Raw genomic sequence first — 20,286 nt, 5'->3', positions numbered from 1 at the left:
TACAATTATAGTACACATTTCCGAAATCATCATCATAAGTCAAGGCTACACAAGAACAGCGACCCTAATGACAAATTTCAGATTTCAAGATCTGTTCTCCCAATACCAAATTGTACCAAATATAGTACTATTTAGTACTTTTCGTGTACTTGTAGTAGACATTTCTAAAACCACAGGGACCCCAATACAAAACTTCATAATTCCACCTGCATCCGTTTACCCTAAACTAAACTGTTCAAAATTTAGTACCACTTAGTACAGTTCGTACACTTAGTACACATTTCCGAACCCATATGTATGTTGAATATATGCAACTTACATTCCAACCTTGATTCTCCTAACAAATGTCAAGTTTTTACCTCTATCCGTTCTCATAATCACAAATTGTATCATTTTAGGATTTTAGTAACATTTTTGAAATTTCCGTAACCTTAAAGTTCGAATTTCCAAAAACCCTTTTGTACATCCTGCACACCATCAGTGACTCTCGTTCCAAATTCTAGCTCATTTCATTGTTCCAATACAAAGTATTAAAATTTTACTTCATTTTCCTATTTTTCGTACCCTTTCGTACGAGTTTCCAAGAAACCCTAGTGCAACCCTTTAAGTTAATGTTTTCAGCCGTTTTGTCAGGGCGTTGACTTAAGATCAGTCAGTTAGTAGTTTCACTACCCTTTAATGCATATAGATTTCTAGAAGGTTTTCTTTAAATAGAATAGAAATAGTATTTTTATGCTCGAGAGCCCTGAGAACTTTCTTCCCTTGAAAATGGTGTTGAAAACAATTTCCTCATGTTCTCAACTTCATAAAGGCCAGCAATAACCATTCGATGTACACACATAAACACTCAAAGCAAAAGTCGCACAAATGGAAAAAAGATTCAATTTTCCCAATGCTGTAGCTGCCTGTCTGCCAGCCTGCCTGCCTGCATTGGTGGTCATAATAAGAAGTACCAACAACTGCAACAAAACATATTTCTTATTAAAAACAAAATTGTAATATTCCAAAAAAACGTCAGAGAAAAAACTACAGAATACAATTTTTTTAATATTCTGTACATTTCAAATCCAAGAGGGCTACAGCAACTATACGCTTATACCCTAGCAGCCTTGTGATGCGATTGCCTCTGCTCCTCCTGCCTTGTCGTGTGGCCCCAACTGCATAAAATGAAGAACCATTGCAGTTTAATAGCCAAAATGAGAATTGAAGAAACAAATATTTTCCTTGTATTTTCTTTTTTTATTGTAGTTGTTTGTTCTGATGTTTTTTCTCGTTGTTGTTTTTATTGCCTTGGTGTGTGTGTGTGTGTGTTCTGGAGCTTTTCTTATTCAATTTTAGTTTCACGGTGTACTTTTGCATAGTCACGTGTTCAATCATAACATTTTTTATTATATTTTTATTTGTTTCTTCAACTTGTTCCGGAAAAGAATGCCGGAGCGAAATTATTAACAATGAATGAAAAAGAAAGATATAAAAGAAAATTATTGCAAAATTAAGTAGCGACAAGTCAAGCGAGATATTGCTATTGTAAATTTAACAATACAAATCCAATTGAGTTTAGCGAATTTTATTTTCACCTGCTTGAAATTCATAAAAGGGTAATGAACGTTTCCGGCCTTGTTCTATGGGAGGTACGGTGATCATGATCTGCACAAGGGAGATACTTGAATCTTACTTTCGTAAAAGAACATGTCCAAGAGTCCAAATCCTTTTTGACCTTGATTACTTACCCGCTGGCTATCACGTCTTCTCTGAGACTACTAGATTTTCCGATTTAAGGGTGGATCTTTATAGAAAACAAAATGAAGACTAACGGATGTGTTCATTGAATACCGTTAGAGTTTCTTTTGGACGAACGTGCCTTTTAAACATAAAATATTACAGAAATCGAAAAGTGTACTTTTTATACCCTCCACCGATGAAGGTTTATCTTAATGACCTCGTTCATTGGTCCTCCAATAGACAGGCTTCCTGAGACTCGCTGATTATTATTCGAACTCCCTGTTTTGTGTTGCTTGGGTCTCATCTTTCTCCTGCTCGCTAAATAAAAAGCAATGTTCTTAGACTTTATCAGACGGGCTATAGAGAGATTATCAACTCTAATCACAAAAGTACACCTTCTCCTCTCTGTGAAAGACTTCCCAACTCTTTATTTCCAAAATCTGACTTAGACGTCCAAAGACTTCGATCATGCGTCCCCTCTTAAACTTTCAGCCAAATCCACTGAGCTATATTGTAGTTTTAGCAGGGCGAAGAAATGTTGCTTTTCCTCACCAGATTATGGCTGCCGTTTTCCCAAGAGTGTCCTATCTTGCTGATTATATCCTTTTGGGCGGCAATGTTTGCTTACGGGCCAAATTTGAACATTTTGGTTTTTGGTTGTTTATTCATCTGCTCATGATTGTATGTGATCCAAAACTTTGATGTTGACCATTTCCTCGATGGTTCCTAAGTGATCTTTGGGTAAATTGTCTGAACCTTTATTGGTGTTGATCATTGCGTTGTGCATTTCGTCCCTATACAGGGTGAGATAAAAAACTGCAACAAAATCAAACGCCATAATTTTTACATACTTTTTTTTAGATTTTATTGAATGAAAGAAAAACATTTTGGAAATAGCATCACATTTAAAATAAGTTTAGATTTTATTCGAATTGGTCACCTTTGGCACGAGTTATGACGGCCAATGAAACCGTCACACTCTGCCCGAATGTTGCTCTGCGGTATTGTGGCTCATTCCTGGCGAAGCGCCAACTTTACTTTCCAAATTACTTCAGACACAATACTCCAACGAATTGGTTTCCTGAGATTTTGGTGGCCATTGTGGGCTGCAAATGAAGAGAGACACCTCATTTTGTAACCATTTTTGGGTGGCGGGTGCTGAGTGCGATGGTGCTGAGTCCTGTTGAAATTTTCAAGGCCTGCAGACAAAATGTTTGCATGCCCCAGACTTTAATACACCCTCCAGAATATTTTTGCCATAATATTCGGCATTTATTCTGATGCCACGGTCGATTAGTACGAGCGGACAGCGACCATCGGCTGTTAGGGTGGTCCACACCATCACCATGGCCGGCGCTTGAGTTCTGGCGGCCAAACGAAGGTGCACATGTAAACACGATCATTTTGTTTGTTTACAAACTGCTGGACAACGAATGTTTTCTCATCGGAGAAAACCAAATTCTGCAGTTCACCACTTTCGGCCAAGCGAAGCAACTCCTTATCACTTTTGAGTCTATTTTCTTTCATTCGCGGTGTAAGTTCTTGCACTTTTTGGAATTTCAATGGCTTTATCCCGAGCTCATTTTTCAATATTTGCCGAATGGAAAATTGCGACATATTCAGCTCACGAGCCATTTTTCGGCCACTGCGACGCGGGTTTTGATCAAGTCACCTCTTTACTTTTCGAACCATTTCTGCTGATGTTGCTGTTTTCTTTCGTCTACTTCCTTGACGTCGGGCTACCCTACCAGTATCACGGTAAGGAGCGATGGTATGAGACACAAAAGATTTATTCACATTGAACTGCTCTGGCTCTAACGATAGCCACATGTGGATTTCCAGCCGAATATAAAGAAATCACACTATCACGCTTGAATTCTATCACGAATAATTATTTTTTTCTTGAAAGTTCTCACCAAAATGCTTTTGTACGCTTGTAAACAATATAATGAGCTGTCACTGGAATAATTTTGGAAGGTGTCGGACGAGTGGCTTGGAAATGACAGCAGTCTGAAGTTGGCTGCAGTTTTTTCATCTCACCCTGTAGTGTTTCTTGGATTGTGGTCTGTTTCCTATTCTACCGGTTCAGGGATTTCTTTGCAGAATCCCCAGGCTTAGCAGTCGACTGCACGGCAGGGCTCACCCTTAAATGTTTAAGGTAACTTCGCCCCCCTCGGTTAAAAAATTCTTGAGACACCCTCTTTTACGAGGTTCTTGACTGGGTTTGCCCGGAGCATTTGTTATGCATTGGCATTCCGTGAGCTTCACAGTGTTCTGCTCCGCAGGAGATCTGATCCTCTTCCCCGCTTCCAAGACAATGAGTGAAGTTTTCGTAGCTCCCATTGGAACATCCCGAAACTTTGCATTTTTGCTTGTCTGTTGCTTCCCGCAGCATTCTTCGTTGAACCCCAAACAGCTGCTTCGTTATAGTTGTGAACTTCCCTAAGCCATTATTCACTCCCTCTATCGTCTTATGACACTCCTCCTTTCTAGGGATTTGATGCTGTGGCTATCGGATTAGGAGTCTGAGGCGCTATCTGTCACTAAAGGCTGGGTTAAGATTACGCTTCCCCGGCGTTTCTCAGGCTCCTTATCTGTTTTTTTGCCCCTGCTCTTTGTAGCAATATCTACGACCACAGATGCCAAGGCATCCACATCAAGATTGTCTTTCGAAGAGGTGTGACTTGTGACTGGATTACAAACACCCACCCGTACTGGGTTATTTAGGTCCTGCACCGTAACATTTTTATACCCTCCACCATACTATGGAGGGTATATTAATTTTGTCATTCCGTTTGTAACTCCTCGAAATATTCATGTCAGACCCAACAAAGTATATATATTCTTGATCAGCGTAAAATTCTAAGACGATTTAGCCATGCCCGTCTGTCTGTCTGTCTGTCCGTCTGTCTGTCTGTCTGTTGTAATCACGCTATCTTTCGAACAAATTGAGATAGAAGGCTAAAATTTTGCACACATGCATATTTTCCCAGTAGGCAGGTTAAGTTCGTAAATGGGCCATGTAGGTCCAAGTTATCATATAGCCCCCATATAACGGTACCTCCCGATATTCGGTATTTTGATGATTTTAGCGACATTATTCAACGGCATTATTTCAAATTTGGTATTTGAAGTTCGTAATGGATACTACAGCCTAAGACAGAAAATATCTGTGCAGGTCCACGTCTTCATATGGCCCCCATATAACGGTACCTCCCGATATTCGGTATTTTGATGATTTTAGCGACATTGTTTACCGGAATCGTTTCAAATTTGGTATTTGAAGTTCGTAATGGATACTTCATCCAAAGTCAAAAAATGAGCCATGTAGATCCACGTCTTCATATAGCCCCATATAACGGTACGCCCCGATATTCGGTATTTTAATGATTTTAGCGACATTATTTACAGGGATTCTTTCAAATTTCGCATGTGAAGTTCGTAATGGATACTTCAGCCCATACCAGAAAATTGTCTGTGCAGGTCCACGTCTTCGTATAGCCCCCATACAACGGTACCCCCCATATTCGGTATTTTGACGATTTTAGCTACATTATAAACAGATTTTTCTTCAAGTTTCGCATTTAAATATTGTAATAATTTATGACAAAAGTTGCCTATGCAGGCCCACGTCGTCGTATAAGCATTCGGTATTTTTAAGATTTTAACAGAATTTTTATCGGTTGTTTTTTTTGGAAATTGCCAAATTTGTACCAAATGGTGGAGGGTATTAAAAGTTCGGCCCGGCCGAACTTACAGCTTTTTTACTTGTTCTTTTTACTATCGTCATCCGTATATGATAAGCTCCCTCTCACTATAAAATGCATTTTTAAAGTCCCCACGCCGTGAAAACACTTCGAGATTCTGGAGTCTGTCGCTTTGTCAATCAGTCAGTATGCTATCATCTTTCGATACTTCCTTCAGAGCCTTTGGTCTTCGGACTAAAGTGACCCTTCACATTGAAAGAATGGTTGAAACGATTCATAGTAGGTTTCTTATAAAGAAATATCAATTAAAACAGATTTATCGTATATCAACTGTAAAATATTGGCCCTTCTTTTCATCATTTCGATATTTTCTTAAATATATCGTACTATTTGGAACATTTTGCAAGTCATCCCACATCTACCCCCATAAAAAATCAGTTTTTCGTCAATCCATCTTATTTTAAGAGAACCTTATACCCTCGCCCCCTCCCGCTTTTGAGTCAAACCTATGCTAATATTTGATTTAAACTTTCTGCATTCCAAAACGAAGAATTTCTTCAACAAACACAAAATACTTCCAAAAACAATAATAGCAAACTTCATATTTTTGCGAAATATGCAATATGTATGCACATACATGTAGTATGTCAGATATGAATAAATAGTGACATATACTCTCAAAAATACTTCTAAGGAATATACACACGCAAACATGCGTAGCTAAATTCAACACCCCACCAACCACCCACCCATACATGTGTGATAAGAACCGCATTAGGGAACCCCAAACTGGCAACCATTCTATCCACATATCTACATTTTTCTGCATTAAATCAGCAGAAGCAACAGCAAAAATGCCATTTGATAGAACAAAAATTCCACAAAAATGTTTGTCGGTTACCAGACAACAGATAATTTTTAATTAATTGTTAAACTGTTGGAGGAGCGCGCACAAAGGCAATTAATGACAATTGTGTAATTGCAATACTCGTTCGTTCGTTCGTTGGTGGTTGGATGGTATTTAATTAAGAACATCGTAACTGCCAACTTTTGACAAAGCAACTAACAGACGAAATGGCAATGCATAACAAAAACACCAACAACAACAACAAAACCGAAAAAAAGTTTCCATAAAATTGTTAACTATTAACATGGAGGCGAAAAAATGCAATTTATATTTCTTCTTTGAGAGATGCGTAACTGGAGCGGAAATCAAAAAGTTCCAACTTTGACGTTAGTTACACGAATGTCAAGTCGCGCATATAGGGGAAGGGGAATGTAATTTTAATACACAATCGATTGATTGAAGCGGTTTGAAAGGAATTTTCAATATGTCATTATAATGGAATGCATTGGAAGAGTTTGAAGCAATAAAGAAATGGGTCAAATACTTTAGGAATTCCAAAACAAACGATTCTTTTTAGGCTCTTTGGACAATTGACGTATTTATTAAATAGAATAGATAGATTATACCGCAGGATTCGCTTAAGACCCCGCAAAGTATATATCGCTCATACATTGTAAGAGGTGTACAAATCAAAAAAAAAAATTGATTTGGATTTTTCAGTGGAATATTACACTTTGTGGCAAAATCCTAATTTTTATACCCTACACCACAAGGTGGTCAGGGTATTATGTCTTTGTGAATTTGTTTGTAACAGGCAAAAGGAAACGAGATAGACCCATAGTTCCTTTTGATGATCTGCATCTGCATCACATTCTGAGTCGATTTATGCATGTCCGTCCGTCCGTCTGTCAGCCTGTCCATGTATTTTTGTAAACAAAGTACAGGTCGCATTTATTGCCCGATCCAGATGAAATTTTGCACAGATCATTCGTTTGGTCCAAGGACGAACCCTATTGAAATTGGAGATAATCGGTCAAAATTTAGACATAGCTCGCCTATATATATTCGTCCGATTTGCCTTTTATTGTGCACCAAACGTGTAATATCAGCCCGAATTGTATGGAATTTTGAATATACACCCAAATTAGGCCTGAAAATATGTATGCCAAATTTGATCGAAATCGGTTCAGTTATAGCTATAGCTCCCACATATATTGTTCATCCGATTTGTTATTTTTGTCCACGGCCGCCGTAATATGCACTATGCAACAGCAATATTTGGGGAAATATATCAAATACAGCTCAGAAATACCTTTGCTAAATTTTATCGAAATCGGTTCAGATTTGGATATAGCTCCCATATATAACTTCGTCCGATTTACCTTTTATTGTGCACCAAACGTCTAATATTTGTCCAAATGGGATGGAATTTGGCACTTACGACCGAATTGAGTCTAGAAGCTAGTATGTCAAATTTGGTGAAGATCGGTTCAGATAAAGCTATAGCTTCCATATATATTATTCATCCGATTTGTTGTATTTGTTACCCACAACCGTAGTATGCACTCCGTAACAACGATATTCAGGGAAATATATTAAATACAGCTCAGAAATATTTTTGCCAAATTTTATCGAGATCGGTTCAGATTTGGATATAGCTCCCATATATATCTTTATCCGATTTCAAATTAATTGTGCACCAAATGGTCAATACAATTCCGAATTTAAAAGATACAAATGCTTCGGCATATTTAGTCCTTTGAACTTTAAATTATAATTATAATCATAGCGTGTATGATTGAATTCTCCCATAAAAACTTTTAATTGTTATGTGGAGCTCTATTTAATTAGCAAAGTGGTGTAGGGTATCATAAAATCGGCCCCGCCCGACTTTAAGAATTTCTTTACTGGTTTTCAATGATTATGGGGATAATCCAGCAGATTACGCGTTGCGACAATTTTTTTATAAATACGGGTAAAATCCGACGTATTATGAAAGTAGAGTTTGTTTAATTCGAAAAGTAATTAAAATAGGTGAGGAAAGATCGCCCCTCTTCCACACATTTGCAAATTTTCATATTAAGATTCCTCCGAATCCATGCATTTTAGGTATATGGTGTCTTCGGCATCAACAAAAAGATAATTTGTGTTTTTTTTTAAATATGGTTAAAAACTCACTTTAAACGGGAACGTAGCAAGTCAAAATATTCTACAAAATTATTTGTCATTTGTCAATTTCTATTATAGGCCTTAGAAGACGTCAAGTGTCTAAATCTTACCTAAACGCCTGGAATTAATATTCAGTTACAAGTAAAAAAGCAGTTATTTCAATCGGGCCGAACTTTGAATACCCTCCACCATTTGGAACGAATTTGGAAATTTTCAAAAAAAAAAAAAAATAGAATCCGTTAAAAATTCTGTAAAACCTTAAAAATACCGCACATAGCCCTTATATAGGTGTCCATACGAAGATGTGGATAGGCAACTTTTGCCATAAGTCATTACTATATTCTAATACGAAGTTTGAAAAAAATCCGGTGAATAATGTAGCTAAACTCTTCAAAATACCGAATATAGAGGAGTACTGATATATAGAGCCTATACGAAAACCTGAGTCTGCATAGACAATTTTCTGTCATAGACTGTAGTTCCCATTACGAACTCTAAATAAGAAATTTGAAACAACTCCGGTGAATAATGTCGCTAAAATCATCAAAATACCGAATATTGGGAGGTACCGTTATATGGAGCCTATACGAAGACGTGGGCCTGTATACGCATACATTATGGGGGGAGGGGGTGTACCGCTTTATGTGGGCTATACGATATCGTGGACCGTTCTACACATTTCCAAGGGGTAAAGTACTCAGAAGGAACTCCTTGTGTGGATTTTCAGACAATTCCATTGAAATAATGTGGTTAAAATCATCCAAATAACGAATATCGAATGGTTCCGTTATATGGGGTCTATATGATAGGGGATAAAGTACTCACAAGGAACTCCTTGTGTGAGACAATTCCATCAGGCGGTACTGGTATATGGGGGATATACGACATCGTGGACCTATGTAGACAATTCTTTTCCTGGGGGTAAAGTACTCAAGAGGAGCTCCTTGTTTGGATTTTCAGACAATTCCATTGAAAATTGCCTAAAAATCGCCTAAAAATCACCCACACAGATGCCCACATCGCCGACGTGGCTGTGGCGCCCAACTCGCCCAAAACCCCAAATAGCCTCATCTCAACTTCGTCACATTACAGTGTTACCGACCTATCGACACTCAACGATTTTGCCGAGTATGGACAAAAGAAAACTTCCATACTAATCACAGGCGATGATTGCTACAGTACCATGAATTTGAGCTGTGATGATGCCTCCACGCCGCTGTACCAATCATCGGTGGTGGTGAATGACGAAACATCGAACAAAGAGGTGGGTGGCATACAAATGTTGAATACCTTCAACACGGTGACCATAAATGTAAGCAGTCCCCGTGGCAGTGAAGATGAACTGATACAACAACACAATCAGCTCAACAATCTACTCAAGAAGCAGGGCAAATCTTCCAACAACAACAACAACGCAACCACCAACACCTCCACCAGTACTCGGGCCATAATACCCATACGTGGCACAGTAGACATCAATCTACAACGCTCAGCCTCTTCCACGTCCTCAACCTCAACCAGTTCCATGACCAGCAGCTGTAGTTCGGCATCCTCTTCCACTGGCTGTACCACAAAGAGGGGTAAAACTCTAATACGTTTGGATTATGACAAAGAGAAATCCACCTCCACATCCTCGATCAATTCACACAATTCTTTTCCTGGGGGTAAAGTACTCAGGAGGAGCTCCTTGTTTGGATTTTCAGACAATTCCATTGAAAATTGCGGCTAAAATCATCAAAATACCGAATATCGGGCTCTACCGTTATATGAGGGATATACGATATCGTGGACATGTATAGACAATTTTCAGGTGGTAACGTACTCACAAAGAACTCCTAGTGCAGAATTTCATATATGGGAGCTATAACTATATCTTATCCCTTTTTTTCAAATTTGAAGTACTTCCCTCGGAAGTACCAAAATTCAGTTCATTTGGGCTGATATTAGCCATTTACTGCATATTAAACCTGTTATCGGATAAAGATATATATGGGAGATATATTCAAATCTGATCAGATGTCGATAAGATTTGACAGAGGTATTTTTAAGCGGTATAAGTTATATGGCACCAAACATAATTTTTGTTGAGTGCATATTACGCATGTGAGGGACTTAAAACCCTAAATCGGATGAAACATATATGTGGGAGCTATAGATATATCTGAACCGATTTTGAAATTTGAAAAATTTAGTGAAAATCAAATTTCAGGTCATTTGAACTGATATTGGCCATTTGGTGCACAATTAACCCGAAATCGGTTGAAGATATGTATGGGAGCTCTCTCTAAATGTTTACCGATTCTCACCAATTTAAGCCAGAGTTCTGAATTTTACCAGGTATTGAACTTGAATGTTAGGTATTGCAAATGAGGTTTAGTTAACTTCACATTTCAAGGTCTTGATAAATAAGTTCTCCCTACCGTAGACATGTAAGTGGCATAAATCCGATTTAACGATGCCAAACTATTAAAGTATTTTGAGGATTGAAACCCCATTTTGAGCCTATATCCCTTTTACACTTTGCCCAGCATCTGAGAGCTTTATTAGTTCTTTCTTGGATGTGGTCCCTCCAAATAAGTTTCCTATCTTGAATCAGACCCAGATATTTAACCTCATTGGAAATGTTTTTTTAACTCCTTTGATGTAAGACCATATGAAGCTCTTGAATACCATGAATATCTTTCATATGAATAGAAGACATTCTGAAGCTCATCTGGAGGTAAAAGATCTTCCGAAGCCTTTCTATTGATAAAATACCTTCTGAGGCTTTTCTTTAAATGGGAAAACTTCTGAAAAGGACTTTGTGAAGCTTCCATAGCAAACTTTTTTGAATTTCGAATTCAAAGCTCTTGATTCATTTATTTTCTCTGCGTGTTAAGAAGACTTGCTTGACTTATTAGGTTTCTTTTAGATTTTATATTTAGTCTACCTTAAGAAGGATATTCATAGGATGGGTCTTCCATAAATTCGTAGGAAGGGTCTTCTGTCATTTAATGTCATCTCAACTAGAAAACCTCCCAGGCTATTTAATTGAAATTCGAACACCTTTTACAATCGTTACAATACACCACATTAATGAGTCATTGAACCTATTGCTTCCCTCTTCAAATTACTTTTGCCACATGGTCTTCCTAAAGTAGAGAACATCCTTAATTTTTCATGGAATTAGGTTAAATATCCAATTTCAAACGTATTGTACAATCCCATTGAACAACATCACAACACAGACACACACACAACACATCAACAACAGAAAATAACAAGTAAAAAAGCAGTAAGTTCGGCCGGGCCGAACTTTGAATACCCTCCACCATTTGGAACGAATTAGAAAATTTTCAAAAAAATAAAATCCACTAAAAATTCTTTAAAAATCTTTAAAATATATAATATAGGAAGGTACCGATATATGGGGGGATATACGATATTGTGGACCTATAAAGACAAATCTATGTCTGCGTGTAAAGTACTCACTAGGAACTCCGTGTGTGGATTTTCAGACAATACGATTGGAAAATGTGGCTAAAATCATCAAAATACCGAATATCGCGGGGTACCGTTATATGGGAGCTATACGTTATCGTTAACCTATATAGAGAATCTCTGTCGGTGGGTAAAGTGCTCACAAAGAACCCCTTCTGTACAAAGAACCCCTTGTGACCATTCCGTTGAAAAATATGGCTAAAAACATCAAAATACCGAATATCGGGGGTACCGTTATATGAGGGCTATACAATATCGTGGATCTATATAGATAATTCTCTGCCGAGGTATAAAGTACCCACAAGGAACTCCTTGTGTGGATTTTCAGACAATTCCGTTCAAAAATGTGGGTAAAATCATCAAAATACCGAATATCGGGGGGACCGTTATATGGGGGCTATACGATATTGTGCACCTATATAAATAATTCTCTGCCGAGGTATAAAGTACCCACAAGGAACTCCTTGTGTGGATTTTCAGACAATTCCGTTCAAAAATGTGGGTAAAATCATCAAAATACCGAATATCGGGGGGTACCGTTACATGGGGGCTATACGATATCGTGGACCTATATGGACAATTCTCCGCCGAGATATAAAGTACCCACAAGGAACTCCTTGTGTGGAATTTCAGACAATTCCGTTTAAAAATGGGGGTAAAATCATCAAAATACCGAATATCGGGGGGTACCGTTACAGGGGGGCTATACGATATCGTGGACCGATATAGCCCATCTTCGAACTTGACCTGCCTGCAGACAAAAGAAAGATCTGTGAAAAATTTTAGCTTCCTATCTTAATTCGTTTAGACTGTAGCGTGATTACAACAGACGGACAGACGGACAGACGGACGGACATGGCTAAATCGTCTTAGAATTTTACGCTGATCAAGAATATATATACTTTGTTGGGTCTAAAATGATTATTTCGATGAGTTACAAACGGAATGACGAACTTAATATACCCTCCATACCTTTTTTGGTGGAGGGTATAAAAAGGCCATAGGATATCAAACAACAATTTTCAATACTTCAAACAAATCAAATCCATCCATTAGCACAGTCTTTGGAATGACACTTAAGTTCTATAAGTACCAGCATTCTAAAGCCAAACAACCACAATAATAATCCTCTTTCTTCGTTTGGCAGTGCCGTTTTGCTTAATCTGTTTTCATTTAAACAACCAGCTCCCACACACCCCTCCCCTCTACCATCTACTTCCCACCTACCCAAAAAAAACTGAACATTTGAAATTGAAAAAATATCCTTCTTCTCCTTTTCTTCCTCTTTTTTGTAGGAGCAAGTAAATCAACAACTCCAGAGGCAACGATAGTTAGCAACAACAATGACGATGCCCTGGACAATGCCGAGAATGTACTTAGGGTAGATGCTCAGAGGAGAGCTGATGTCAAAACCAAACAAAAATGCAACTCCAAGAAAACGAAAAAGAATATGCAAACACCACTTGCAGCACCAGAAGTTACTGATAACAGGCGAACTTCTGCCACCCAAGGCGTTCGCATTCAAGCAGCTCAAAAAATAGCAGCAGCAGCCGAAGAAGAAGAAGAGGAACAAACTGATAAATTTGGCTCTGGCATAAAACTAACAAAAGAGACACAATCACGAAAAGCCATCAGACGTTCGCAAAGCGAAAGGCAACCAAACTCAATGACATATCTGAACAGCAGCAGCAGCAACAACAACAGCAACGCCAAAACTGCCAATGTCGATGGCAACGACAAACAAACTGCCATTATTAAGCCAGATATTAGCCAAGACCTGAAGGACATTCCAACTGAAAGGGCTGGTGTAAATCAAAAAATAAACGGCAACACCAACAACAATGGCCGAGGCAAACGCTGCGAATTGAATTTCCAAGACACCATGGCTTTACGCAAACGTTCCAATCGCCTAGATAGCCGAGATTTATTCACATTGCCAGCCCTTGAAAGACCACGCGAACCTCCGCCACCACCACCTTTAACGGCTAACAACAGTAGCTCCACAATTTCAGTACGGAAGTTAGATGCAACACAACCTAAGGCTGCTCATTTGGAGAAGCCACTGAATGAAGATGCTTCAGCGCCAGATGCCATGGAAAGTTTTCAACAAAATATTAACAGCTTTGGGAATAAAAGACAACAACAAACAGGCAACATGTCCTCCAACTCAACCTCAACTACCACCACCACCATTATAAGCACTGAGATGCCAAAAATCAATGTAGATTCCAAGGAGCAATGGCACTTGAAAGCCAACCACAACGGCACACCCTCATCAAGCCCAAGGAATTCCGTGGTTTCAACAACCACTCCACTGTCGACCAAAGCCAAGCAACCACAACGTACTGTGGTCCGGGTGGCACCCTTTAACCAAAACGGCAACTCATTTGAGGTACATCGCCTAAAAATCACCCACACAGATGCCCACATCGCCGACGTGGCTGTGGCGCCCAACTCGCCCAAAACCCCAAATAGCCTCATCTCAACTTCGTCACATTACAGTGTTACCGACCTATCGACACTCAACGATTTTGCCGAGTATGGACAAAAGAAAACTTCCATACTAATCACAGGCGATGATTGCTACAGTACCATGAATTTGAGCTGTGATGATGCCTCCACGCCGCTGTACCAATCATCGGTGGTGGTGAATGACGAAACATCGAACAAAGAAGTGGGTGGCATACAAATGTTGAATACCTTCAACACGGTGACCATAAATGTAAGCAGTCCCCGTGGCAGTGAAGATGAGCTGATACAACAACACAATCAGCTCAACAATCTACTCAAGAAGCAGGGCAAATCTTCCACCAACAACAACAACAACGCAACCACCAACACCTCCACCAGTACTCGGGCCATAATACCCATACGTGGCACAGTAGACATCAATCTACAACGCTCAGCCTCTTCCACGTCCTCAACCTCAACCAGTTCCATGACCAGCAGCTGTAGTTCGGCATCCTCTTCCACTGGCTGTACCACAAAGAGGGGTAAAACTCTAATACGTTTGGATTATGACAAAGAGAAATCCACCTCCACATCCTCGATCAATTCACCCTCTTCGGCTTCCAGTCACATTGAATCTTCACCCTCACCCGTGGAAGAGGAGGAGGCTGATGAAGAGGGCGACACAAAAACCAAGTCATCCCACGAAGTCACCTCAGATTGGTTGCCGCATGAGGCGGAACTTTTGAAAATCCTACGGAATCCCGTTGAGGCCGTGAAACGTAACTTGGTACCCCACATTTGTAAGTTACGTGAGGGTGACACCCAAAAGGATCTGAAACGTTCCAAGAAAATGAAGGATGGGCTCAAGGAAATGCCGCTGGAAATAAAAAAGAGCACTCCACCCACTACACCACGATCTCCAACCACAACCTCTGGTGGCTTTGATGCCAATTCCTTTATCGGCAAACTTCTGGAAGATCCCATGCTTAATCAGGTGGCTGAGGGCCTGGAAATGGACATAGTTTGTGAGCTAATCGAAAACTCCCTAAAACGTCTCCAGGAGTCACGCACTACCTTGGATATGAGCGGTACCAAAGATAACGATGACATGAATCGCCTCATAGACCTGTCGCTCAAGCGCATACGCGAAGAAAGGCAGCAGGCGAAAAATGCCACTGTCAGTCCATCGGCCAATGGCAATCTACTCAGTGTCCCCATGGTAACCAAAGATGAGGAGCGCCTCTCGAATCGTGGCAGCATCAGCTCGGCCAATAGTTTTGCCTCGGCCCATAATTATGAACTATTTGATTTTGAGGCCAACGAATCGGATTGCTATCAGAGCTGTTCAAGTGAAATAAATTCCATGTTGGATGATGATATTGGTTCGCCCGAAACCAAATCCAAGTTCTATCAAATGCTTGTCGATGCCACGCTCCAGGAAATCGAACTGTCCACAAACACAGAAGATCTTATAACCGATGAACATCAATACGAATCAATACGTCACAATTGTGATCCCATCTATGAGGAAATTTCCGATGTTCCACCACCGCTGCCATTGACGGCTCCACCACTCAATGATCCCGAATTGGAAAAGAAAACAGCACGTTCCATCTTTGAGGGGGCCTCAAAGTATGATATACTCTCATATTTGGTTGATGCCAAAGAACGCGGTGTGGTGAAGGAAGAAGTTTTCGATTTTCCCCTCAACTGTTCCAATCCCATAATTATTGAAGAGGAATCTTCAGACACACTCAGCGATTTGGGAAAACTAAGCAAACTCAAACGTTTGGACACCATCAGCTCTCGCTCTTCGGTTTTAAGTGATTCCTCCGAGGATAACCAAAGTAATCTGAGTTCGCTTTCTCCACCCACAAATGGCGGCAATAACTTTAGCCTTTTGAGGCACAAACACACCTCCTCCTCGTCTGCGAGTGACATCGAACGCAATGACTCCGGTGTGGGCTCGGAAACAAGTAAAACTTCAAGGAGTAAATTTCTGAATCCCTCCCACAATTCATCCATTACCTCATCGTTTTCATCGACCACATCCTCGACACATTCGCCGCAACAACGCAGCAGTCCCCTGCATCTATGCGAAGACTGTGATGGTCCCGTGGAAACCCAGCTGGGTGAGGATGGCATAATTTTTGCACCACTCGTCTGTCGCAAGTGTGGCAAGAAACGGGTCGAGCGCAAAGAAATTCTAACGGAAATTGTCGAAACTGAAGAAAAATATGGCCGCGATCTGCAAATAATCTTGGAAGAGTTCTGCCACCCAATGCTGGTGGCCGGTCTACTCACCCAGGAGCAACTCTCTGCAATCTTCCTAAATACCGAAGAACTGCTTGAGAACAATCAAGCTCTGGCCGAGCGGATGCGTGATGCCCTCGACATAGCCCTGGAACAGGGTGACGATGATCTGCTTACGGTGAATATTGGTAAAATATTCCTGGAATCTACGCAAATGTTGCATGCATTCGAAAGTTATTGTGTACGCCAGGCAGGGGCTAGTCTGCTACTGGCCAATTTGGAGAAGGACAAGGAGCTGTTGAGAATCTTCCTGAAGGTCTCACAAATGGAAAATGCCGTGCTGAGGCGGATGAATTTGAATTCATTTTTGATGGTAAGTACCTCTACTGCTCGCCAAAGTGTTCCAATAATTTCAGTTGTTTGTTTGTGTGTTTCAGGTCCCCGTCCAACGTGTCACTAAATATCCCCTGCTCTTGGCCAGACTCTACAAGGTAACGCCCACCCATTTGGAGGGCCGTGAACTACTCAAACAGGCTCAGGAAAAAATCGAATTACATTTGAATCACATTAATCAAGAGGCCAAAGATGTTCCCACCAAGCTATGGCGTCGCATCTCCTCCTCCAGCCCGAATCGCAGGGCCTCGTGTGAGATTGATATGATTAATATAAAATTACGAAAAATGGCCATCGATGTGCTGGAATGGAATCATGACGAGGTGCGTTTTGTCATGGAGGGTAAACTGTTGTATACCCAACCGACCGACAGTAATTGGAAGAAAGCCCGCACCATTAAGCTGACATCGGCCAATGCAATGTTGGTGACCAATGGCAAGGTGAGTGGAAAGGGATGGGAGGGTTGATTTGATTTGTACATATTATGGAGGTAAGGTTTGATCTGCGAAGGGTATTTTGCCTTCTAAATAATTAGGTTTCTTCGAGGCTAGAAAAACTTCCGACAAAAGGTTTTAAAATAAGTATGTATTTCAGACGCATCCCCAACCGATTTAATATTGTGTGTGACAAGCTCTATGTGAAGTTTTTGTTATTTGGTCATAGAGACGTTTTATTATTTTTTGAGACTTTTTTATACCCTCAACCATATGGCTACAGAGGCCAAAACGTGCCTCGTCGACCCTTAGTCGGTGCCAGTTTTAGACCCTTAGTCCCTTTGAGCCAAATCTGTTTCAGAACATTTGGAGTCGATCTAGGGGTGTCTGTCCGTCCGTCTGTCTGTCTAGCTATCTGGTGCGCACAATAACTCTCGAAGGAACTATCCGATTTCATTCAAACTTTGTAAATCGTAATATTATTTTCAAACTTTGTTCGAGTTCGGAAATGGACTAAAGTTCACTATTTGCACAGAAAATAATTTTTTTAGGATCATCAAATATTATCCAAACTTTGTATTCGGGATATTTGTGTCAGTACTATGTCAGGTGCGAAAATGGACAATATCGGGCCACTCCATCATGTACCTCCCACACGAACGGTTAAAACTTTTAATATTTATAACTCTTATAAAATACTAAATAAACATCCGATTCCCTTCAAATTTCACACATCCCAATATTTTTACACAAGATCTGATGTGAAATTGGTAGATATCGATCAGATCCTTCTAGTACTTCCCCCACAAAGCGGTCAAAATTTCGAATTACCGCGAAGGTCATAAAACACGAAATGAGCATCGGACTATTTTCAAAGTTGGCAAATCTCAATATTTCCATCAACATGAGACTAGGTGTGAAAAAGGAATATGACAGACCGCTCCTTATGGTACCTTCCCCACAACGGGTCAAATTTTTGAACAATTTTGAACAAAACAAATAAAATGCGAAATATGCTTCAGATCATCCCACATCCCATTTTTTATAAGTTCGTCATTCCGTTTAAGTTCGTTTATCCGTTTGTAACTCATCGAAATAATAATGTTCTTTATCAGCCCTGTCCGTCTGTCTTTTGTAATCACGCTGTAGTCGAAACTAATAAAGATTTGAAGCAAGTTCGTAGATGGGCTAAATCGGCCGCGATATCGGTCCTTGTAGCGGTACCTCCCGATATTCGGTATTTTGATGATTTTAGCCACATTTTTTAATGGAATCGTCTGAAATTCTACACAAGGAGGTCCTTGTACGTACTTTCCCCCTGAGCATACACCCACCCCACCATACAATGGTACCCTGATGTTCGGTAGTTTGATGATTTTAGTGAAATTATTTAATGTAATTGTCTTAAAATCAACATAAGGAGTTCTTCGAGACTACTTTAGCCCCTGAAAGAGAATTGTCTATATAGGTCCACGATAACATATATCACCCATGTAACGGTACCCCCCGATATTCGGTATTTTTATGATTTTAGCTACATTTTTCAATGGAATTCATCACAAGGAGATCTTTATGAGTACTTTACCACCCACATAACGGTACCCCCGATATTCGGTATTTTGATGATTTTAGCCACATTTTTTAATAGAAACGTCTGAAAATCTACACAAGGAATTCATCACAAGGAGATCTTTATGAGTACTTTACTACCCATATAACGGTACCCCCCCGATATTCTGTATTTTTATGTTAGCTAATTTTTTTATTAGAAACGTCTGAAATTCTACACAAGGAGTTCCTTTTGAATCCTTTACCCCAGAACATACCCCCCACCATACAATGGTACCCCCTATGTTCGGTACTTTGATGATTTTAGTGACATTACTTAATGAAATTGCCTTAAAATCAACAAAAGCAGTTCTTCTTGACTACTTTACCTCCTGAAGGAGAATTATTAAATATAACGGTACCTCCCGATATTCGGTATTTTTATGATTTTAGCCACATTTTTTAATAGAGTCGTCTGAAATTCTTCACAAGGAGATCTTTATGAGTACTTTACCATCTGGAAGATAATTGTCTATATAGGTCTATGATATCGTATAGCCCCCATATAACGGTACCTCCCGATATTCGGTATTTGGATGATTTTAGCGACTTTAATCACCGAAATTGTTTCAAATGTCGTTTTTGAAGATCGGAAAAGTTACTACAGCATATAACAAGAAAATACATATGCAGCACCGACTGGTGGAGGATTAAAAAAGTTCGGCCTGGCTGAACTTAGCTTCTTTTTTAACTGATCTATTAATAAGAGATATATCGATCCACTTCTTCTGAAAGTTAACATTATTATTTACAATCGTTCGCATACATTTTCAAATAAATAAATAAACGTTCCAATTATTTAATAATTATTGATGAAGTAGAATACTTCGGTTCACTACATCTGCCACCTCACGCATATATCAAAATTATTACATATCTGAAGTCAAGATGATAGTCGATATCGTCCAAATCTGACCCGTTGTAATATTTATATCAGATTTATATCGGAAAAGAGTTGGGCAATATTGGCCAACTCTTTCGGAAATTCCCCCAAAAAAGTTCAAAATTGGGAATAATAATAACGGATGTCAAAATATAAGGTTATACAATTGGCGGCAAAATAGACTGATACTTTTTAACTTATTATATTTTTGTTAGTTTCCGCTAACGTGGGTGCCACTTGACTTGATTTGTTATTGGAAATGTTCTAATCATGACCCACTCATGGCTTAAGTACGGCATGCAATATAAACTTACACTTTGTGCTACCAATCTTGAATGC

General features: G+C 39.6%; 1 protein-coding gene across 2 annotated transcripts in view; it reads left to right on the top strand.

The window, feature by feature from the left end:
- Nucleotides 1-20,286, top strand: part of LOC101901776 (serine-rich adhesin for platelets) — a 446,297-nt gene that overhangs the window by 418,954 nt on the left and 7,057 nt on the right. For both annotated transcript variants that reach the window (XM_059131315.1, XM_059131316.1), the window contains exons 6-7: nt 13,221-17,002; nt 17,067-17,462. In XM_059131315.1, the coding sequence (XP_058987298.1) occupies nt 13,221-17,002; nt 17,067-17,462 (4,178 nt within the window). The remainder of the gene's footprint in view (nt 1-13,220; nt 17,003-17,066; nt 17,463-20,286) is intronic.

This window comes from Musca domestica, unplaced genomic scaffold (assembly GCF_030504385.1).
Source record: "Musca domestica strain aabys unplaced genomic scaffold, Musca_domestica.polishedcontigs.V.1.1 84, whole genome shotgun sequence".
NCBI lineage: Eukaryota > Metazoa > Arthropoda > Insecta > Diptera > Muscidae > Musca > Musca domestica.
This window is presented reverse-complemented; position numbering and strand designations above follow the sequence as displayed.